Source organism: Heliangelus exortis, chromosome 3 (genome assembly GCF_036169615.1).
Source record: "Heliangelus exortis chromosome 3, bHelExo1.hap1, whole genome shotgun sequence".
Classification (NCBI taxonomy): Eukaryota; Metazoa; Chordata; class Aves; order Apodiformes; family Trochilidae; genus Heliangelus; species Heliangelus exortis.
The window spans coordinates 88,734,524-88,759,449 of NC_092424.1; the positions used below are offsets into that span (position 1 = coordinate 88,734,524).

A 24,926-nucleotide genomic window follows, 5' to 3' on the forward strand; every position below is an offset into this window, starting at 1 on the left:
CACAGTCCAGACCTCTGTGGGGTTAGCTGAATTTTCTCCTCTGTACTGAGAAGGGAGCAGTTCTTATCTAGATGATCAGCTAGCTCCTATCTCAACAGCAAATTTCCAGTGTGGTTTTAAAGGGTTTGGTTAATGTTAGTTTGTTAATTAGTTTGCACAGCTCTAAAATGGGAGTAGAACTTACCTGTCTCAGAAGGATGTTTAAAAGTTTAAGTGTTCTGAGGCCAAGTTAAGTATTAAAACAGACTTAAAAAAATGTGATATCGAGATTCTGGTCCATTAACTGTATTTTGTCCATCTCTGTGACTTCAGATTAATTTGAGATATCTGTTTTGTACATCTGCTTGGAAATCCTTTTTTCATGGGGTTGAGGGAAGGAAGAAACAGCAAATATCCTGCCATTTCATTATAATTTTATTTTAATTGGCCTTTTTTTTTAATTTTTTTGCCTTCTAGATGAATTTCTGGCAGATATTTAATATATGGTTTGCATATATGCACAGAAGAAGAAAACAAAGAGCTGATTGTTTCAAGACCATCTAGTTTAGGTCTAGTTTTGCATACTGGCAGCAAGAAGATTTGCTACTGCAAATTGAATCACTGGATTAAGAGAATATTAAGTAAAATTGTCATGTATGAGTGTTAATAGTCTTGCCCAGTGGTCAGATTAGAGAGAGAGGGAGAGAGAAAGAGAGAGAGAAAGATGTGAGCTTCATCTTTCTGAAAGTCTGAAAGAATCTCTTTAAGGAACACAACCAAGGAAGAAATTTATTTCTCTCCTTTGATGGAAGTACATAAATTACGTGACTAATTTATATTCTGTAATGTAGCTAATCCAGGTGGGAAAAGCTTTTTTATTTATCTCTCCACCATCTTGACTGTCCTTATTAACCTTTGCCTGTTCTTTGAAGCAAACGGTGACCCAGCATTTTATTACACTGTGAACTCATAGAGTCGTCAAATGGTTTGGGTTGAAAGAGACCTTTAAAGGTCAAACTGTCCATGAAACTTCCTTATTTGCTTGCTCATCATTGTGTGTTCCTTTCCTTTTGTTCTGCTCTCTTTAGCTTTGTTGGTCTATTTTTGATGTAGTTACAGATGGTGCTATTGTATCTGTGATCACCTTCATCAAATGCTTTGTCATTTTGTGACTGTTACTTGATCTTGTCCTTAGCATGGTTGGAAATACAGAATTAAATAAAAATACCCTTCACTAGAGGCTGGTTGCAGATAAAAAATTAAGCTGTGGGGAGAAGTGTAGCAGAAACTAGGGGGAAAACACTTTCACCAGAAACAGGTCTAGTGGAAAGATTTGTGCTAGTGTTAAATCATGCAGTTCAAAACAAAGATTTTAAAATATCTAGGACTAGTGTTCAATGGTATTGCTCTGATACTGATACTGGCCAAGTTGTACGATAAGACACTTAGGCTTTCAGCTAATAAATTTATTTCCACATGTCAGCACCTTAATCTTTTAACAAAAAGCATGCAAAGTTTATAGGAAAAAGGTGCATTCTTTGCAGGTGCCCCAGCACTGGCAGTGGAGGCTGCAGGGCTGCATCTGCGAGGAGAGGACAGGGCAGCCTTGTGCTGGACACAGTTCCAGCTGGCTGCAATCACATGTCAGAGGGTTCACCCCCAGCCAAAGTGGGGGTGCCTCAGGGAAAAGAAAGAAAGGGCAAAACACCACACAGGTAGAATGAAGAGTGAGAAGAGAAGGAAAGGAAGAAAACAATCCTGTGAACACCAAGGTCAGAGGCGAAGGAGGGGACAGGGTACTGCAGGCAGCAGAGCAGATTCCTTTGCAGCCTGTGAAGAGACCAAGCCAGAGCAGATATCCACACTGAAGCTGGTGGGTTGCAGTAAGTTGATCTTTCATGAAGAAACTGTGGCCCTCAGAAAACCCCCACTGAAAGCTGGGGAAAAAAAATGTGAGGAGGAAGGAGCATCACAGAAGCTGTTATAGACTGACTGCAACCCCGCATTTTCCATTGTGCACTGCTTGGGGTAGGGAGGTGCAGGAGTTGGTAATGGAGAAAAGTTGAGCCTGGGAGAAAGTGGGTTTGGAAAAAGGGTTTTTAAATTTTTTTTTCCTTGTTTCTCACCACTCAAATCTATTGCAACAGCAATAAATTAAATTAATTTTCCCCACGTCAAGTTTGTGCTATGTGTGACGCTAATTGGTAAGTGACATCCCTTTCTCCCAGGAGTTTTATCATTGCCCTACCTCTGCTGTCCTGATGAGGAGGAGGAGTGAAAGAGAGCCCGTGTGGGCAGCTAGCAGCTGGCCAAGGTCAGCTCACCACAGAAGGCATTGTGAAGTGATTCAGAAAGCGTTTTTGCTACATTCCTTGCATACATAGTTGTGCGGGAAAAGCTATGTAATAAATACATGACCGCTGTAGTTTATTTAAACTCTAGCTAGTGCTACCTGGTGTCAGATAAGCTTCTATTTTTCTGTTTTTCAGCAGAAGGTAAAGTTGAATACGTTGCAGAATTCTTGTAGTCACAGTATAAGTGTTTGCATATACTGAACACAGAAAGCTAATTAATGTCTACTGGTGCTATTGTCTTTCCAGAGACATGAAAAACATCTGCTGCATTACAAGGTATTTCAGGATATACTGACTATTGTAGCATGATTTGTAAATGGATTCTCTGTGTCTGTGGAAACGCTGTGCTTTGCTACTAAATGGCAAAACCTTATAGAAGGCCAAATCTGCATCTGCAACCATACTAAACAGATATTATGTGGATATTTGGAGTACTTTAAAATTCTTCTCCAGGCTGTGGACTGCCTTTTCTGGAGGCTATGCATTTCCTCATCTGGGGAGACAGTGCTTATGTAGCACCAATCTACATCTGTGCCCTGGGATATGTAACCCCTGTGGTTTTTCCTCTACAGCTTCTGTGCAGTTCACAGTCAGCCTCTTGCATTGATGGTGGATATGACTTCCTACTGAACTGATGGGTTTTAGTGAGAACACCAGGACCTAGGGATCTGTACGTTGTGACAGAAATTGTTTTGTCCCCCCTACAGTTCCCATTGTCTTGTCAGAGCTGCCAGCACGTAGGGGACTAGTAGTAATGAAAGATGTGACTGTGGGAGCTATAGCATAGCATGCTGTGTTGCTACCAAATTACTCAGCAGCTGTTCAAAACACCTTCAGAAAATACATTTTCTCTTGCATTTGAATACATTTTATGTAAATCTGATAGGTGGTTTGGCCCCTGGGTTTTATTCCCAGCACTGTCAGAAACAATCTTCTGCAACCTCTTTTGTTCACCCATCTGGAAAATAACAGGATCATACTTGCCTGCCTTCTTGGTGAAGGTGTAAGTTTTGCTCAACAGCAACTATTGTGAAAAATACAAATCTAAACATGAGTCTGTGGCTGCCATAAGACAAGCCATGATCTGACCATTTTGTTTCTTGGCTGAAGTAGATGAAAAGATTGTGAGTCCTTCCTTCACCTTTAAGAGAAGAAGAGCATGTACTGCTTTGTACATGCTTTGTAAGCTTTGTAAGCTTATGTGGACCATGTATATACCCCTATAATTCTGTCGACTCTCCTTTTCCCTGAATTTCTAGCAGTATTTCATGTAGGTAATGAATCTGTCACTTCTATCATACCACTTTGTAAGTGGTATTTCTTCAGTTCCTGTGTAGAGAGCATGTACACAGCAGTTTACTGAAAGCATAACGTAGAGAGCTGTAAGCTAAAATAGGCTCACAGTGATATGTAAGTGGAGTTTTCTGGTTTGCTGCTTAGTGCAGATAATAGTCTCAGCACAATGTATATACATATTTTTCAATTCTAAAACACAGATTGTGATGAACTGAGGTTCTCCCAGGTGATGCAGTATTTCTGTCTTGCTGAATACCCAGTTCCTACTCTGAGGACTAAGAATGCTTTCTAAAGCCTATATTATTTAATTTCTTTCCTCTTATCCTCTTTAAGTCTCAAATTTAATTCAGAAAGTGTTTAGTTTTGTTTCAGTGTGGGGGTTTTTTTCTGAAACACAGAGCACACAATAATAGGGAAATTCTCTATTTAATAATAGAGAAAAGTGGTAAGCATCACTGTAAAAGTCCTGCAGCATTAAAGTGTTCACACATTCCAGTACATATAATATTCATTCATATTTAATGGTAAATGTCTATTCTTGCCTATACATTCATTCATAATAACATTTCAACATAAAGTATTTTGAGCATATATGACATCTGCAGTATTTTATTTTAATGTGAATTTTAAGCTGATCAGCATCTTTCAGCTTTTGGAATTAATGTAGTAAAGTCCTGTTTGCTAAGGTGGGTATTGTCAATTTTACTGAGCAAAAAGAAATTCTGAGGATATGACTGAAAAATACTCTTTTGGGACATTTGGTTATTTGGGATTTAGTTGAATAGATCTCTGATCACACTCACTGAACAGCTGCATCAAGGTGGGCACCATTCTTTTTGGCAACAACACCATATCAGAATAGCTAAAACTGTCCCTTATTAATAGTAGATTAAATATGAAGTATTTTACCACTCAAGCAAGTATGCCAATCAAACCCAAAAAGAGGCCTATGTCTTGGGAAATCTCTCATTCTTTACAACATACTCTGTTGACTCTTGCTTTGGCAAGTTGATGTCTAGAAGTCAAAACATATCCCAAAACAGTGGATCCAACACTGTCAGAATTAGTTCACTTCATGCTACTGCTCTATGATTTAAAGTGATTCATCCATATAGTTTTAATTACAGCTGATCATGTTTTCTGACAGGTATTCGGAAAGGCTATAGGGTTTTTGGGTAGCTTTTATCTTGTTCATGTACTAAATCAGTGGTAAATGCAGAATACATTTTTGCTCTCACTTTGAATACTTTCTTTGATGTTTTCTGGTTTGGTTTGGTTTGTTGTTTTGGTTTTTTTTTTTTTCTTTTTTTGTTGGTTTTGTGGGGTTTTTTGTTTTGTTTTGGGTTTTTTGTTTTTTGGTTTGTTTTTTTTTTTGGAAACTACTCAAAATCTACTTTAATGCTTTAAAAGACAGAGAAAGGGTAAGACGTCATTTTCCTCAGTTCTGAGCTGGAAGACTCTTAAGTATGCCAAAGGTTGCACACTGAATACAGGAGACCAAAGGGCCGAAACATTTACAGCTACATTAAGTAGGAAATGAAGCAGCACAGAATCATTCCGTTTAAATTCAAGGTGAGCTGCAAGAAGCTGGTATAACTCATCTCACCTTACACAAGTTCTTGAACTAAACGTGAGCTAATATTTCAGCACCTGCAACTTTCAGGACATAGTGCTTCTGCATCTTCATTCAGTGAAATAAATTAAACTGCCTAATAATTGGGAAAATTGTAGATACATAGTCTACACTTTTCAAATATCATTTTATACCTTTAAACAACAGAAGGACAAAAATTCAGATATTCTATTCCTCCAAACAGCATATTCAAATATTTTAGATCTTTTAGATAGCAGCAACTGTAAGTATCACTGCTCATTTTAATCCCAGATAATTAAGGATGGTTTTCTATGAGCTCCAAAGAACATCTCCCATAAAACTAATGTGCTTTAAATCATTATCATGGATGGAGGACAAGACATTGATTTGATCAAAGGTGAATATTGAAATCCTTGCCTTATAAGCTTCTTACTGTCTCCTTTTCAGTTTTCCCCCTGAAAATAAGCATGCTGACTATTTTTGTCAGTGGAGTTAGTTTCTGATTCAAGCCAAAAAAAAAGCTCTTTTTTCCCTACTTATCCAAACTGATATCAACATGAAGCACTGACAATGGAAGACAAACACAGACTTGCCTTTGCTCCCCCAATGCTTCCTGAATGAGAAAAGGGTGGTAAGAGAAAGACAGTGAAAAGAAAGCTAATTAATCATGCAGTAGATATTCCATAATAGATTTCTGACACAACTTATTCTGCTTATCTCATTATATGCAGTACATATTACAGTTGAATCACTCTCAGCATGATCCTGGCCAGACATTAGCCTATTTTTGTTTTTATTTTTTTAAGTCAAAAAACCAATAGCTGGTTACTCAAAGGAGCAGCAGGATTAGCTGATCTGATCCTGCTCACTGTATCTTCCTGCCCACTTGCTTCCTCTGTCTCACAAATGAGAGGCAGATGTATAATAGAGGAAGTTTTCAGACTTCATCATTAAGAAAGCACTTAATGACTGAAGGCAGATAAATATATGTGTTAAAATTTAATCAGTAAAGTAGCTATGTTCTTTAAAAGTGATGTGAGTTTAAATTTTTTCTGCTTAATTTCTAGTAACTTAGTACGGGAATAATTAGTGAATATCACCATGACAATCACAGAACTTGCACTCCTTAATTGACATATTTGGCATTCCTGGGATGTGATCTTTGGCAAGTCTTTAAACCCATCTTTATTCCAGCTCCTTTCCTGTGATATAAGACTAGCAGAAATTTTGTTATAAAATTCGTTAATAACCACAAAATACTGAGATGTGCAGCTGAAAACTAAAATAATCTAAATAAATAGCTTATGTCTGACAGGTAAAGATGTATCCTAACATGTACTGCTATTCAGTTAAATCATTTAAAAACAGATCAACTTTGCTTTAACCTACTGCTGTCCTTTCTGTCCTTTCAAATAACACTTTCTTCATTGTCTGCCATAATACCCTTATATCCAAGATCAGCTAAGTGAGTGGAAAATTTGATGGTCAGCAGTGTATAGACTTGCCAGCAGTCAGTTACTAGTGGCATCCCTTAGTGCTCAATACTGTGACCAAAAGAAATAATGAAGTAGCACATTGGTTTCTTCAGAGGGAAAGAATCTACCAGCACAGTCTCCTGGGGACTGCTTCATTGCCATGTCAGAAATATACTGATATGAATGCTTTTCTGAGCAGGGTAGAAATGTTTATACTATACCATGTTCTTTTAAATTACCCTTTTTTTCCTTTCCTATTTAAATCTGAAGGACAGCTTTCTTCTCCAAATCTTGTAAGAATTTTGCATGTAGGCTGAAATATGTTGTTCTATTTAGCTTGATCATTTTAATAAGCTTGTTAATTTCTTGCTATTTGGTGTTTAGAGTTTGGAATGACTGGAAATGAAATGTCTGGCTGCCAGACCCTGCCCTGTGGCTCCTGACACCCCAGCTCTGAGGGAGCAGCTGTCCCGCACTGTGTCCTGTCAGGTTCATAGTATAACATTTCGTCTTCCTTGTCCAGCTATGAATTAAAGACTCCAGTATTTCCTTCCAAGAGGCAGTAGTTGGCTCTTCTGGTGGTGGCTCCTTTAGGCTTTTCAGAACATTTTTCCTCCCACCAAAGTCTGCATAGTACCATGGTGGGTTTACATAAGCAGTCTCCTGGTCTAAGCATTATGTGGTTGCTTAGTCAAGTATTAATTTCAGCTATTCCCTCAAGTCATTCTTTTCATCTCCCGTTGCTGGTAACATGATTTCCTCGTGTTACTTTCAGTACCACTCTCCAGGCAAAGTTATTTCCTTTATCATCACTGCTATACCTAATACCAGGGTGAACATTGTTGGCTTCTCACCACGGATCCTGGTCAGTGACCCACTTCCTAGTAGTCATGAACAATTCAACAGCATTTGTCTCTGACAGGGTTTTGGTGATTAGAGAGGATGATCCAGACTCTCTCACACATCAAGATCCATTAAAAGGTCCGGCTCCTGTGAACAGCCCTGTTTATTTTGATGAACTGAATGCTGACTGATGATGTTTTTGTGTCACCTGAATAAAAAGATTTAGTGTTAGCTTTAGTAATTAACTGTTAAGCTATCTCACACCAATGGTTTTAGCAGTTACTGAAGCTGTCTTCTAGGTGCTTGTCTTTGTCCCTGTAATATTTTGTATTATGAGCTATTCTGCTATATAGATGCTATATATTCTGTTATATAGAGTTAGGCTTTCAAAATCTTTCTTAAGTTTCAGTAGGCAAAGGTAAAGTTTGTGCTATACTTTGTTACAACAAAGTATTTTGTATAGTTAGGAACTCAGTTTCTTCTTTTGTAGTTCCACAAAATTTCATGTTTTCTACCAAAAAGACAAGCAGTCCAAATGTTTTCATGTTCTTATTTTTCTCTAAACGTGTGATTTGCTACTAAGTAGTGCAATTTGAGGGTAAGATCAAAACAAATGGGATTTATTCCTGCTGTGGAAACAAATCTGAATGAATTCTTAATTCCAGGTGAAACTTTGTGATTTCACAGTCTTTAATAGGACAGTTAAATTGACTCTGATTTAATTTGTGCATACCATCTACACTGTTGCAGAACAGAGATGGCTTAATTGGAAATGAATTTTTGTCACTTAGAAATGTTTATTCTGATAAACTAAAACTTTATTTAGTGCTTGGATTTTAACTTAAAGTATGTTAAGTATACAGCACTGAACATCCCTTTGAAATAGTTAATCTCCTTTTTCTTATAGTAAAATATTTTCTAGTATTTCCAAATTCAATGTGTGGGTAAATGCATTCATGATATTTAGGTGAAAAATTGGACATCAAAATGAAAAAATAAAACCCTACATCCGTAAGGAAAACCAGATTGATTGTACATACACAGCAGTAGCCATTGTGGTGTTTTTCCTTAATGAATTGCATTTATAAAATAGAATCTTGTTAAAAGGCTACTGTCATACATAATACTTTGTTTACCCATGAAGAACTGTAGCACATTTCCCATCATACAGGATTACCCTTTCCACAAACACCTCAAACTTTGTTTTTCTAAAATATGATGAAAGTAATCTATCACATTTAAAAAACAGAAAACTTAATAAAAGGTGATTTATGAACACACATTTACTCATACAAGCTAAATGTATTATATTTACCTTGTCTTTTCTTTTTTACAGTTAATATTCATGAATCTTGTGCAGTATTATTTTCCAAATACTACATTTCAGCTCAAATATAATCACTAACCAAAGCGACTGAAAAAAAAGTAGGTGAGACATTTGTAGTACGTTATAAAATGTACATCTGGCTATTTTAATAGTCTTGCTTGAAGTACATTCAAATGATTTTGTAGTCTATATTTTACCTTTTTTTTATTCAAATAGGGAAAAAGCATTATGATCTTGTACTTAAATATGTATTTAAGTGTAGCTTTGAAGAAGATTGCAGCTAATATATATATTAACTATCACCCTAAACCAGTCTCATTTTTCTTTTTTTTTAAAAAACATGACTGTTTATAAGTTAGCAAAATGTTCATATTAGTCATATTGGATGCTGTTATCAGAGAGCTTCAAGTACCCATTACATCTGAAAATATTATGAGAATCTTGATTTCTTTGACATAGCAGTTCTTAAGGTAATAGTTTTTTTATGTCAGAGGAAAACACAGCATGTGTGTTACCATAAGCAAACTGTGATGCAATAGCTGATTACTCTGGTCCAGATGAAGGTGAGTGGACCTCTCTGATGAGTTGAGATGACACCAGTAAACAGTAAATTCTGTGCAATTTTGTATTTATGTATGGATTCTGAAAGCACAGATCTACTCCATTCTGCTGGTTTGTGTGTTCAAACAAATAAATATTAGTCAAACACAGTTTTCAAAAAAATTAACTGATTATATTGCCTGTCAGTGGTCATGTCATTTAAACATTTCAGCCTTGTATTACTGGCTTCAGGTGAGTTGCTTATGCTTTGTGAAAATAGATCTGTAATATGCCTAGCCCTTTTAGAAGCACTGGTATCTCTCATTTGTCCAAAATCAGAATTATTCTTTCCATGTGTTGAAGAGAGCCTGAAGGTATTATGGTGACAAGGGCTTACGTTCTTTCTTACTGATGTTGTCAAAACAAGAGACAAAATGTTGTTGAAGGTTGAAGGCCCAGAGATGACTCACATAGCTGGCATTACAGCTTATGAGGAAAGATCACTTATTTATTCCTGGTTTCTTCTGGGCTACAAATGCCACATTACCATTCTGCAGTATGCTCTGCAGGTCTGCTCATCCTTTTGTTTACGGCAGCATAAGTAATAATACTTACCAAAAATAAAATTCTATGATAATTCTTGTCACACACAGAAACGACTTTTTAGCAGGAGCATATTTGCACCTTCAGTGATACTAAAATAATAATTTCTAAATTATTCTGTACAAGGGAGAACTCCATATCTTATTTTAAGAGTATGTCCTGGGCTCCATATGCCCAGACTCACATTCTCTTGCCATAGTTTCAGTTGATCGTAACATAATTGAACTGAATTAGGCATTCTTAGACCCTCATAGAAGAGTTGAGTAGGGGTTATAGGTTCTTCAGCAGCTGTTCCTGAATTATAACAGAGATTAGGTGTCTGCCTTTTCTTTTTGTCTTACTAGGATGTTTTTGAGAATGTGAAGCAAATTATTTGAATGACACCAGCAGGGCGCAAGAATAGGCTGTCTGAAAATTACTGTGAGAAGGAGAAACAAAGTTTGCCTAAGTGTCATTTAGGGCAATGTGAGAGTACCTTCAAAATGCAAAGACTTCATGTCACAGAGGATTAGAAGACATGAGTTTTAAAGACTCTGAAACCAAAATACTTTTTTTCTTTTTTTAATAAACACTTCAGTACTTAAAAGTGAAGTACCAGCAGGATGTCTCTTAGTTTTATGGAGAGAATAGTTGAAAACCTATTTTGTCATGACTCTAAGTATAAAAGGTTTCACCACAATATTTTTTCAGTGAAGATTGTAGTTAAATTTCCCTCTTTTTTTACCATGTATCTTCTACACTTTTAATTAAGTGGTGCATAGACTTTAGCCGGAAGCTTTTAACTGAAGGAGGAAACAAACTTTGCTTTCTGTTGTTATGTAATTTTTAATCAAATTGCTCGAATGCTATATTGAAAATCAGTGAATTAGAGAAGCAGGGCAAGTCAGAGGGCAAGAAAAAAATGTGCAAAAAACTGCAAGCACTTTCCTTTGGAATATTTCTCTCTGGAGCTCCAAAAAGTAGAAGAGTAGAAGTCTTTATCTTTGGTATAATGTAGGCTCAAAGAAAAGTTAAAGGTAGCCATAATTAAAATTAAAACAGCCTTGATCAGGTGCAGTAAATGCCCAATTGGTACATGAACCTGAGGCAATGCTGTCAGAAAAAGGACAAAGCAACAGTATTAAATCTTGAAGGTGGATTACTGGGTTTAAGCCAGGTTTTTATCAGCAGTGAAACCTGGTGGTTCCATGAATTTATGTAACAGAAAAAAGCCCACAGAAGCCAATTATAATTCAACAGACAATAGTCACTACATAAGCAGAAGCGCAGCACATATTCTCCATCCTTCTAAGTAAGAAGAAGGTTGTCTCAAAACTCAGATTAAAATACAAGGTTTTTGCATTTGTGCCCACTGTCAGGATCAATTTTGTAGGACTAAATTCTTCAGTACTGTCATTGTCAAGTATAATGAGAACAATAGCTACTGCAATGATAACAACTATTTCAATTTGTTTTAGGTTTCAAAACTCTGCATAAATGTTAATGCTAATTCTTCCAGTATCCTTGAGCTATTTCCAGTTTTGTGTGTGTGAAGTAGAGATGTCACAGTCAATGGTTCTGTTGTCACAGTGCACTGAAGCATTCTGTTTACACCAGTCTCTCCCTATGAAGACAATAGAATTAAAGAGATGTGATTAAGAGTAGAATTTACACTTTCCTGTTAGGAGCCAGTCTGAGAACAGATATCTTTAAAGTCATGATTCATAAAATAAATATGTTGAGGAAAAGCATTTCATTGAAGTAAATGATCCTTGGGTGCATGCTGCCTGTAGTTTGTTCAGTGATAAATGCAATAGCAAATCCCATTAACCAGCCTACTAAAGGATCATATACTTGACTGTTGGACTGGCAGAACTGGATTAAGTGAGGCATAAAACAAGCTAAGTAGAACCTAGCATAAACACTACCTGTTTCATCTAAAGTAGATATTACCATTTTCCACTAGTAATATACTTATTCACAGACATGAATTTGTTTGGGGAGCTAGATTCTGTATAATGTGTGAGAAACTGTACGCCAGTACTAAGTAAAGAAATTGCATCTTCTGTGCAGGGTAGACAATATTAGTTAGGATAAAGTGTATTTGTTCTCTTTATGCTACCCGGTTCTACTAGTATCTCCACAACAAAAAAGAAAGCCTTCAGTCTGGAGATGAACAAAAGCATTTTCCTTCTTTCCTTTAGTTCAGAAGCCTCTAGAAAGACATTTTTTCCTAGGTAGGTAACATTAGATTTGTGTATAATAGACTCTACTCCTTTATAAATTCAGAGACACTGATATTTGCAGTCACTTGGGTCACAGCCTTGTTTGTCTACTACGAGGCCTGTTCTATGCTTTCTTGACTTTGTAGATGGCTCAGTTAGCTGAAAGACTGGAAATGTCATAAACCACTGCCTCAGTGGCACACTTATGGCATAATCATCACACCTGTAAATGAAATGCTTCTGCCATTTCTGACAGATGTGTCTAACGTATCCTTAAAAACCTCCAGTGAGGGAGCCTGTACAAACCCTCAATCTACCTACAAAACTCTCAATACAAGCCTGTGCAATCTACCTCAATACCTCCTCTAATAGAGATGTTTTTTTATAGTGTCAGAGATGAGGACAGAGAGGACTGTTTATTTTCTGTTTACAGCAGCCTTCTACATACTTGGAGATTATAGTGTGCATCTTATTTGGTTTGTCATCTTCAGTTCTTCTGATTTTGCCTAAGTGATATATGGCATTATCAACATCTGATATCCATTGTAAAAATGCCAACAACTAAAGGATATATTAGATTTGAGGAAACCTGGATTTTAACTTATCATGCTGGTCACATTTCTGTATCTCCAACGGGCTTCAAAGCACTTTTCTAGACTTCAGTCTGTTGGCCCATATGTTCTTCAATGTGATGCACCATTTGAAGGCTATTAGTCTGCATTTATTTAGCTGCAACAATAGAAATGAGGGAATGCAGATACCAAATATGTTGATAATAGTAAGGGAACAGAAGATCAGAGACTAGTGAAATTGGATTGAACAAAACTCCTGCTGATAAATAAACAGGGTCATTAAGAAATACATTATTCATTGTCCTCACCTTGGAAGAAAGTAAAAAAATGCTTTACATGTCTGCAGTCTCTTTAGCTATCTAAGCTATCTATATACACCCATTATTGTGCTTACCTTTTCTCTAACAGGATGCCATGGTTGACTTATTTTCAGCTTGTCATCTACTCTAAAAGATCTCTATTATAAAACTGTTATCATCAAGCCAGTTTCTGGTGGATATTTACTATATTTATTTATCATTAAATCAGAGTAGAAGACTAGAACAAGAGTAGAATAAATATAAATACCCTTCAATTAAAAAAGAAAAGGTTCTGTTCAACAGAATAATGGCAAAAACCCCTAATCTTTTTATACTAAAGCCAGTACTATGGAAGCACATGTGTGGCAAGCAAGTTTGAAATTTAGTGGATTCACTTTCGTAGTACTTAAAATGTCACAGAATGTTGCTAATGGAAAGCCAAGAAGTATTCTCTTATAGAAACTTCATTTCTTATAGTTTGATATATGTATGACTAAATGTACCACACCTCAAGTACTGTGTTCAGCTCTGGGCCTCTCACTACAAGTACATTGAGTTACTGGACCGTGTCCAGAGGAGGGAAAAAAAGCTGGTGAAAGGTCTTGAGAACAAGTCCTGTGAAGAGAGGCTGAGGGAACTGGGATTATTTAGTCTGCAGAAGAGGAGGCTGAGGACAGACCTTGTCACTTTACAATTACCTGAAAGGAGATTGTAGTGAGATGAGTATTGGCCTCTTCTCCCAAGTAAATAACGATATGACTAGAGGAAATGGCCTGAAGATGCACCAGGGGAGATTTGGACTAGATATTAGGAGGAATTTCTTTACTGAGAAAGTAGTCAGGCACTGGAACAGGCTGCTCAGGGACATGGTGGAGTCGCCATCCCTGGTGGTATTTTGAAAAGTGTAGATGTAGCATTTGAAGACATGCTCTAGTGGGATGGTGATTTTTTCTGGGTTGACAAATGGACTTGGTGGTCTCAAAGGTTTGTTCCAAATGTAATGATTTTGTGATTCTGTGACTTTAATACAAGAGCCATGCAAGGTTGTTATTATTCTTCCAAACTGATGAAAAACTAGCCATATTTTCTTCTCTTTTGTTAATCTGAGTCTGCTGACATATGTTACACTTCCATAGAATTTGCTCTCAGAAGTCCCAGAAAGTCAGAATTTTGAAAAATGGTATTCTCTAAATGTACAGCAAAATTTGCTACTTGAAAGTCTACTGAGGAAAAAAAAAAAAAAAAAAAAAAAAAAGGCAAACAGTACTCTGTATTATCTTTATAGGAAAGTGTATAAAACATCTGTAAGATTTGAAATTGTAACATAGCACCAGTTTTATTACTGTGGTAAGATTTTTGTTGTGACAACCACATGATATATGCAAAAGTACATCGAGAAGAGCTATGAGGTTTTTCTGTTTGTTTTTGCTTTGCTCATTCAGACATGTAAATTTGAAGGCTTTTCTAAAAGACCTGTGTGGAAAAATGAGATAAAGAGGGGATCTAACACAAAAATAGTTTGTTATTTCCCTCATATAAATCCAAAAATCTGGCAGGAAATCAAATATGTTCTGTAGATGAAATAACCCTGTCAATAGATCTGTAGTAAAATGCAAATAGGAAACATTTAATTTAAAAGAAAATTGATGTTGAAAGTGGTGCCTAAGAATGGTATTTCCATAAAACTATGTATCTGTGTTAAAACAACAGCTGGATAGGTTCTTTTCATGTTTTCTTTGCTGCAACCACCATGAATAAAGTGAAAGTGGAGTGTTTGGAAGACTTTCAAAGTCAAAGTAGGATGTAACTGGGCTGATGCTCTAAAAACTTGGGTTTTGTGGATTTTTAGGGTTTTTGTGACTCTTTTCATTGAAAACAGTAAATACTATTTTGCAACAATACAATATGGAGCACTTAAGAACAAACTGACCTGAAAACAGAGTGCTATGTAGTAATAGGAAAAACTCCAGTTCAATTTGAATTTTTTTTCCTTTTCTCCAATAGCCAGTAATGTCCTTTTGAATCAAGAAGAATCAGTGCTCTACTGCAGGACCCACTATGCCACACAAACACATCAAACTATAAAAGGCATAGAGATAGACAAGCAGTATCATTTTCACCTAGCTATAGTACCCTTATTATTTGGTACAAATATATTAGAGTAATTGCTTATATCCATAAGGCAGGCCAGACCCCCCAAAATATTCATGTGCCCTACTATGTCCACTCTTACATGCACTTAGTGGGTGTCTTTAATGGCTCACAGGTGAGCCCCACTGGTGGCTGGCCACAAGTCTGATATAACCTCATTTATTATAACTCTTTGAGCCTAACCCATTAGCCAACACACAGTGTATTATGGCCTTGTCTAGCTGTGTGCTGGACTTTCTATGCAGAAAGATATTGTGAGAGACAGTATCAAAAGCTTTGCTAAAATCCAAAACCACCTCATCTGCTGGCTTCCCTTTGTTAACTAGATGGGTGACCTTGTCACAAAAGTAAATTAAGTAAGTTAAGAAGGACTTCCACCTCACGAATCCTTGCTGGCCAGTGACTGCTTTGTCTCTGAAATGTTTTTCAATAGCTCCCAGAATAATCTTCTCCATAATTTCACAAAGCCCAGAAGTGGAATTAAGAGGCCTGTAATTGCCAGTGTCTTCCTTCTTACCCTTCTTGAAAATCTGGAGTATCATTCTTGAAGACTTGCCAGCTTCCAGTCAACTGGGACCTGTCCAGACACCCAGGGTGGTTGAAAAATAACAGAGAGGTCCTGCGGTGACATCATCCAGCTCTATCAGTATGCTGGGATGAATCCCATCAGACTCTGCAGACTTAGGCACATCCATATTGAGCTGCAAGTCTCAAAAAAAAAGTTCAGGGCCAGCTAGGACTTAATAAACTCCTAACATACTGCCAAAATTTGCACACACCTCTTTTTTATCATTTTCTTAAAGAATAGGGCATCAAGGGATTACTGCAGGCCACTTTAGGAGGCAAAATTATTTGAGATTTTGTCTACTCCCTGTCTTTGTCTCCCGTTCTCTCTCCCTCTCCCCCGATACTGGTACACTTTTAAAAATTGGTCAGCTCATAATAACTAGAAAACCTGAAATTTGGTATCGAATGTCTGGAGGTTATGAAAGATGCTTTGTTGATTTAAAATAAAATAACAGACATAAAATGAAGCATTTGTTTTTATAATTATGACTTAGTGTTGTAATTGAAAGTGATAAGAAATACCAAAATTTGTCCTTGTTGAAATGCAAGAGGGTAGAGACATGAACATTTCCATGGAAGCAGTATGTTGAAGTTCATTTTGGGAAAAGTAGATATGGTTTTACTAAAGAAATTTTCAAATATATTTTTGTTGAAAAAAAAAAAAAAAGTGCAAGATTTTTGGGAAGAAGTACCAACATATTATTAAAACAGAAATACATGGTACAGATTTTCACACTTGTGAATTGAATGTGCTCAGTCAAAAGTGAAATCACTGCTCTTGAAAAATCTCCTGTATTACTTGACAGCTGGTTAGATGTTCCCTTGACAACTACTCTGGTTAATCATGGGTGTAAATGAAGCCACTGTTTCACTGCTTTGCAGGAATCATTTTGGATTGTGTCTTTAATATCAACACTTATGCAGTAAAGAGGATTTTTTCCTAAAGTGTGCTGTTAACTTGGGCTGTTGTTTGTCAGCTTGTGTTGAAAAAAATAGCAAATAGTTTTCCTGCAGTTGTAGCATTAGAAAAATGCCAGTAATATAATTTGTCTCTGGTAATTTTTCAGAAGACCAAAAGCCCTGGTCTGTGTGAGCTCAGTGAGAAATGTTTGGTCAAAAAAGATCTTACCATGATAACTTAGCTTGGATAAAAAGAGAAGCCGATTCTCTTTATAATGCTTGGGGTTTTTTATACCAGATGATCTGACATTTTAATTTTGTTATGTCCCTCCTTAATCTGTTAGAAATACAGCTGAACCTTCAGTACTATATAGAAAACATAATTGCTATAAGTTAAATTTTCTTAACTATGTTTACACAACCATGGATGCATCTCTTTTATGTGATTACATTAGGTAATTATAATGCATGAATGCAGTTAAAAGTCTTCCAGAAGTTCAGTCTTAAGACCTATTCTCATCCATATTGTGAAATACTTAATCAGTTGAAAATACTTTACTCTGTTTTCCTTGATATAAACTGGAAGCTGAAACAGTCATGCTATCAATTAGGGCCTAAGTCAGTCTTTCCCATGATGACTGGAGACATTAATATGAATTTGGTGTTCATGCTTTCTACTGTGCTCCTTTAGTGCCATCTGGTGACTATCTTGGAAAAAAAAAATTATTTTCTGAAGTGGAGAACTGCGGTAATTTAAGCTAAAACATTTGCTTAAGTGAGATTATACCAGGTAACATTTTATTTTATTTAGAAGTGCCTCAATCTTAGCCACAGAATTTCTTTCAATCTAATTTCCAAGCCTAAATTATTTCAATATCCACAGTTATGTCATAGGGATGAGCATGTTAGGTAAGCATTGCACTATGTTAGAAACACAGCTTTTATGCACATAATTAATCAAGATGTAACTAGTAATGTCATTAATCAATGTATATAACTTCTGGTTTGCAACTGTTGAGGCCCATGAGTCTTCTGTAAAGAAATAGCCCCTGTAGTAAATCCTGTGTTAATACTTCTTGTTCTTAACAAGGTTATATAAAATCCACAGCAGCTATGAAAATATCATGTTATTCTAAGCCAAGCACAGAAAAGATGGCTGAACAACTCTGTGGAAACAAATATTCAACTACATCAGGCCTGTACCTTAGAACTGGTTGGGCTCCACATGGCTCCAGATCTATTTAGGTTATTGTGCATAACACTCCCATATGTCCTTCCCACACACCCATTTCCCATACCTACTCCACACACACAGAATTCTCTACTGCTTTGTGAATCCTTTTTATATCATTATGAGTGTGATGTGCATGAATCATGGTTTTGGTGCCTGACAAAATATTCCTGCAATAGGAATCATATTGCATTCTCCCTTGTCACTGTCTCTGGAGAGAAAAAACACTCTGGCTTTGAATGCAACTGAAATATGCCACTGAGATATGAGGCAGATTGTCTGAAATGCCTTCAGCATCTAAAGGAGTGAAAAAGCATAACTGAACTAAAAATACTTCAAAATTTAAAGATGTCAGTGATGAGCCAGTTTCTTGTCAGGTGTTCTTAATGTGAGGTCAGTATCTCATAATACAAGGTTAATTAGAAAAATAAAGGAAAAATGTCAAGAGAATAAATCATCAGTTCCATTTTATCTTTTCTAATGTGCAGAATGTATTTCAATCTTCTACGAGATGTGTGCAATAATACACCTGGATTTATCCACTTGCAAGATTAAGATAGATTTAATCTTAGATTATAAGAAAAATGTTATCAAGTTACGGAGCTACATGAAGAGACATTTTACTTCAGGTCATTTCTGCCACAGAATATTTCAAGAGCACTCTTTTTTCTGTCATTGTTTTTAAAAACTAGTGTAATTATGTCTTGCTTATGTCCATGTTGTAGCACTTTGTGGTTTTAACTGGCATAGTAAAGCTAGAGACAGCATTTCTCTTTTAATTACCATTTTTCATTATTTTTATAATTTTCTCAGAAAAATGTCATATGGGTGGTAATTTTCCATGTCCTGTTTCTTTATAAAAGCTATTCTAAGCATATTTAAGTAATCTAGCTAATTCAAACTGTCCTAATTTTGTGGTATTGCAAGCATGAAAAATATTCAGTTTGTTCATATTCCAAATTACATTTTTTTCTTTCTATGCGATAAGAAAGACAAATTTCAAGTATTGTTTGTTTGGAAATCCTTCTAGAGAAAGGAGCAAATATTGAAGAAAGTAGTGGTAGCGTTCCTATTGTGTACTCTAGAATACAGGGCAATAGGTTGCTGCTTTTAGCCTGGTTTTTTTTCTCTCAACTCAGTCACTAATCTGCTGGCCAACATCAAACAAGATCAGTTCTTTTCTTTGTGATTTCATTGTTGCATTTTCAAAAAAACTAATAATAACGTTATGTCTTTTGTAGAGTTGAGACCTATTAATCAAAATCACTCTATAATAGCTGCTGTTCATAGATACTTTTTTTTTCCTCTTTGGAATTTATTTTTTTTCTTTTTTTTTCTGACACATTTCTTAAAAGTAGAATGGATCACCAGGGATGCATACAAAAGGATAACATGTCTTTGTTATTATTAATATGAATTCAGGATACTTGGGCTTGTCTACATAAATATGCTGCAGGATAGAGTGTGTCATCATCAAGTGATCTATAAGACTTACTTTAACTGAATGTTTTTTTTAAAGTTCCATATCTTAACAAAGAGTCAAAACAAGATCAATTATGTATACTAAACAGTGAGAATGTGTGAATACCAGACCTTTGCAATGAAAGGCCAGGTTGGATGGGGCTTTGAGCAACCTGGTCTAGTGGGAAGTGACCCTGCCTGTGGCAGGGCTGTTGGAACCAGATGATCTTTAAGATCCCATCCAACCCAAACCATTCTGTAATTCTATGAAAGTTTGCAGTGCTCATTTGGCTTGAGTGGCTAATTGCTTGAAGATGATCAAACCAGCATAACCCCTATTGTTCTTTTCCTTAGATGAACATTCTTCTCAATTAACTTTACCACATCACTTAAACTTTTGTTCTTTCTGGGCTGAACTATTATGATATGTGATATAAAGGTTTAAAACTTCCATTGATTTAGAAACTGATTTAGAAACTGCAGCAAATGCAGACTTCATAAACCTTCCTGAAAAGCAAGGGCAACACAGGGGCAGAGGGTAGGTTTTGCCATGGGCATGCTAGGTCTGTACTACAATATCCACTCAGGGTGTAAAGCAGCAAGGAAAGGTTATGAGTTGGTTTTTCCAGATGGAATCCTAAATGAGCCAGTTTTCCTGTACCTGAGAAATATATCTTTATATATTGCAATTTACCTGGACAGCTCCCAGCAGCTGAAATAGGAGTAGGAATTATAAATAAAATTCAAAGTATATTTTATATATCAAGAGTTGATTGGAAATCACAGTAGATGGAAGTACATTCTCCAAAATTGTCCTTATTCCAAGTATCTAAAAAGGGGATCACAAAACTAGCTGTTAATATACCCATTATTTATTATGGAGGAACTTCTGTTTACTCAGTTCACATTTTATATTGAAATTGTGAAAATAATCTGATTTTCAGAAAAGCAGATGTTGCTTCTGGCTCCCTACATTCAAAATCAAAATGTTATGCTAACTTTATACTACATAAGAAACTTAACTTAAAATACAGTCAAAAACAACAAAATTTTTTAACCTTAAATAAGAAAGAAAAATCTTGGGATCTAGACCAGATTATAAAAGGCAATAATAGAAGATGCCATTAAAATATCTGTCTTTTTTTTTTTTAATTTAAACTGTTGTTCCTGGTTCAAAAATAGGAAAAGTGTTGCATACTTACAAAGGTAAAATACTTTAGCACATTTCATCCCCATGCAGCAGAGTGAAGTGGAAAGTCAATGAATTGGTGTTGTCTGGATTAGCTCTGGAACCAGAAACAAGATAACCATTGGAAAGGTAGAATTTATTTGTTCAGGTGCATCACATGCTGATATAGATATGCTGCCTATGAGACTTATGTTAGGAGATGCACTGACTTTTTGCGGCTCACTCAGAAATCACTGTGCTGCAATGGATGTTATAAATATTCTTTAGGGGCCTAATGCTGTATCCAGTTATGTCAATACAATGTTCCCAGTAACTTCAGAGATAAAAACTGTGACTCTAAATTTCACAATGAATCATACTGAAGTATAAAATAGTAACACTGCAGACACAGGAGTAGAAAAGCAAAGCTCAAGGCATAATACGGGATAAATCATACCCTGGCAGCTGCACATTCCAGCCAGGTGTTGGTGAAAGAAAGGGTAGGCATTTCAGAGCACAGTAGGTCTTGACATGGTTCATCCTGGATTAAATTTGTCCTTGGCAGTGCTGAGGTCAAGTTTAATAATGTATGCTACTAGTGTTCAAGGCATAATTGCCTTTAAAATATGATAACTCTTTCATCGAGCTATGAGCTAACATAAAAATTCATCTATCCTAACACCAAATAGTTCATGAGATTCGTATCATTGTCCTTTTTTATTTCTTTGGCTGAAAAAAAAAATTGAAAAATTAATTGGCAGTCCCTATAAATACATGTTATTTTTTCTAGAATCTTTCATAAAACCTGTTGTGCAACATTTGTGAAATATTACACAAGTATGTAACATTGTTCTTGTTTAAGACCTTACTCTGTAAACCTGATTATATGGATTTGACTAATCAGAGTATCATATGCAGAATGCATGTAGTAAGCTTCCCAAAAGGAGGCTCATCAGATTCTCTTTTAAAGCCTGTGAAACTTGAAATTGAGGCAAAGTGAAATTGGGAAGCACTTCTAGAGAAATAGTGGAGCTGTTTTAAAGACTCTATTAACTACTACTCTCCTATCCTGCCATTACAGTGATAACGTTAATGCAAATTTCCTTTCTCAATACAAAAGCATCTTACCTGAGAATCTTCTTGTTGGACTGAAACCTGGAGAATTCCCAGTGTTTAACTGAATATTTGCTAAGAAAGTACTTGAAGAATTCCCAGTGTTTTACTGAATATTTGATAGTATTTACTTTATAAATCCCATTTACATTATATTCTCCTTTATCTCTGACACTCAGTACCAGAGTTTACATTAACAGTGTGCTTCCCAAGTAGCAATAACTATATCACACTGTAATCTTGCTGCTCAGAGGTATGCAGCCTTTCATTTATTAATCCATTTCTGTTTGCCCTGTAGGGCAGGAAAAGCAAATTTCCACCCAGGGAGTTCAGCATCATTCAACACTGATGTTACTTGTCCAGCAGTCTTCTGTACTAGGGAGACCATATGTCAGCCACAGTTAGCACTTAAAATTTGTCAATATCCACTTATGCTCTTAAAGATCTCTTTCTATTTTGTCTCTGTATACATTTCAAACACTAGAGTCAAGAACAGTATGAAAGCAAATAAAAGAGGCTTACATCTTTTGTCTCACAGATGGCCCAAGTAGCCATGAAACTGAAATTATTGTACAAAGATTGTCATACTTTATGGAGAGAGAAACATCTCTTTCACCTTGCCTTTGCTGTGTGAGTCTTTGCTGTCAACATCATAAACACTAATGAGATCTTCTGTTTCCTTCCAGCTATATGTTGCCTGTGAGCAGTCCTGAAGGTTATTGTATGATTGAAATGGCTGCAGATGGAAATTCTCCTGTACAACACAGACTTTCTCTGTCATATCGACCATCTCAGGTAAGTCTGCAAAACATAAAAAATAGCTATTGGCTTTGTTCATTTCATCATGATATGTACTTTGGTTGTTCTAAAAAGACAATACCCAGTCTAACATTTTCTAAAGGAGGAAATGTAAATGTTCCTCAGATATGTACTTAGTTTCTCTTTAAGAAGTCTTTTCACATTAAGCATCCATAATATTTTCATTAATTTCTTCAGTTTACCTAACTCTGAAACTTCTGTTTCAACTTTGTAAAATCCTTGCACAGGACAATGATACTACAAGAGGAAATATAATACATTAGCAATGTCATTTAACTAGGTCATGACATTGTTAAGCACTAATTCCAGTTGCTTTCCATTTGCAAGCCACAAAAACTAGTGGGTGGTAGTTATGAATCATCAGTGACTTCACTTGGTGTCAGTATTGTTGCTGGGTCTTCACTTTTGAATAATGTTGTAAAAATTACTATCTCTGTTTTAAAATTGGTATCAGAAGACCCATTCTAAAAGGGTGATAGGCCAGCTTTCCCAAATCTCAAGTTTTTCTGTTTTGCCTCCATGTTATGGCCCTCTTTGTTATGCATTCTCTCACCACGATTATTTCTGCATGATACATTTTTGAAGTTTTTGGAATTGGAATTTGAACTGTGATTGACAGCTGTCCCATACAGGGCGAGGTAGCAGGCAAGATGTGTATGTACTAACACAAGACTTATTTGTAAATAGCACAGGATCTTAAAAACTAGACTAAGAAGGCAAAAATCAGATTGTATGAGTGTTAGGATATTAAAATAGCAAAACAGGGTGTTAGGGTAAAAAAACAAAAGGTACTTGAACAGTTAAGTATGCAAATAATCAGGTGTCTGGATAATTGGTACGCAAAGGCTAGTTGAGGGCTAGCAACTTGCTTATTAATAGGTTTTATATTAGATCTAGAATAATAATTTATACCTATCAGCAATGTAGTAAGACAATGAGTGTATTCTTCTCTATTATGTTTGAAAAGATCCTAAAGTCTTAAAATTCCAAAGCTTATAAGTCAAAAGTCCAGGACACTTGCTGGGCAAAGTGTACAGGATTCTCTCTAATCAAAGATGGGACTATACTTCTATAGAATAAACTGACTGGCTGCTGTCATTTAACTACATTTAACTCAAAAATCCTCTATAGGAGAACAAAAGGGAAACAAAGAAAAAACTCATTTAATTTCCCTCATTTAAAAAAAATATTTTATTTACCAAGCCATTGTTATTTGGCTTCTGTTTGGTCTATCTGTAGCCAAGGTAGGCTCCATGTTTCTCAGCACGGGTGAGCAGCTGATGCCATATATATCAACTTGGCCTTATATTGGCACTTTCAAGATGGTTACCAGTTCAGAGTTTGCTACAATCTTTGCTTTCCGTGGAAGCACTTCAACTCTGGTCTAAGGGCAGTGAAGCTCAGAGACCAAGAGGGTGAGACTGAGAGGCAAAGAGCAGCTGAATCCCAAAGGGATACTGATGTAGGCCTACTGTGGCAGAGCATCCTGCTGCAGCATCTCACTTTATAAGTTTGTTCACTAGGAGGCAGGACAATTAGTGGAGATGCTCATTCTATGTGCATCTCACAGTATTCACTGCCAGTCAGTAACAGAATTTTTAACCTGTTTATTCAATCTTATAGAAAGAATTAACTTGTATTAGATATTGATATTGTCCTTACTCAGCAATACCTAATTATATAGAGAAGCCACCAGTAGCCACCTTTGGTGTCATGCACTAAGACCATATATCAGAATTTTTCTGCTCCCTATCAGGAAATTCCTTTGATTCCTAAGAAATTCCACAACTCTTCTTTGTTTTGTTTTGTTTTGTTTTGTTTTGTTTTGGTTTGGTTTGGTTTGGTTTGGTTTGGTTTGGTTTGGTTTGGTTTGGTTTGGTTTGGTTTGGTTTGGTTTGGTTTGGTTTGGTTTGGTTTTTTCTGGGTGTTCATGGGTCTTACCATAAGTGGGTTTTTTAAGTGAATGTTCTGGTCACCCCCACCTACCACACTTCAGTTCATGTTGCAGAGCAATCCTGGAGCATGTCAGCTGAATCCTTTTAGAATAAAACAGTACATCATCCTCAATAAAGTGCATTTAATGTGCTGTAACTACTAATGGGTATATCATGGTACCAAATGAAACTTAATATAGAATAACCCTTTACATATTACATTGAATGAATGTTGTATCCTCATGGGTAGCTGTTCCACTTGACAGATCTGCTCCTAATCTCCCAACTCCCCTATTTTCTTTTCAAAGTACACAAACAAAGGAAGAAAATAAGAAATCTCTTACATCTGGGGGGACTAAGACTTTCTTCATGTTCCTGGCCAAGCTAATCATTCTTACCACTCAGATTTCAAGTGAAGAAGGACATTTTCAAATTAGTATTTGAAAAGTTAAGCATGAGTATAAGGCCTGTTAAGCCTGTTATGTTATTAACAAGA

General features: G+C 36.1%; 1 protein-coding gene across 3 annotated transcripts in view; it reads left to right on the plus strand.

Annotated features, from left to right (window-relative positions):
* Positions 1-24,926, plus strand: part of EYS (eyes shut homolog) — a 724,585-nt gene that overhangs the window by 604,459 nt on the left and 95,200 nt on the right. For all 3 annotated transcript variants that reach the window (XR_011725383.1, XM_071741624.1, XM_071741625.1), the window contains exon 39: positions 22,364-22,472. Coding sequence is in view for 2 of the 3 variants with exons in the window: in XM_071741624.1 (XP_071597725.1) it covers positions 22,364-22,472 (109 nt within the window). In the remaining variant the exon portion in view is untranslated. The remainder of the gene's footprint in view (positions 1-22,363; positions 22,473-24,926) is intronic.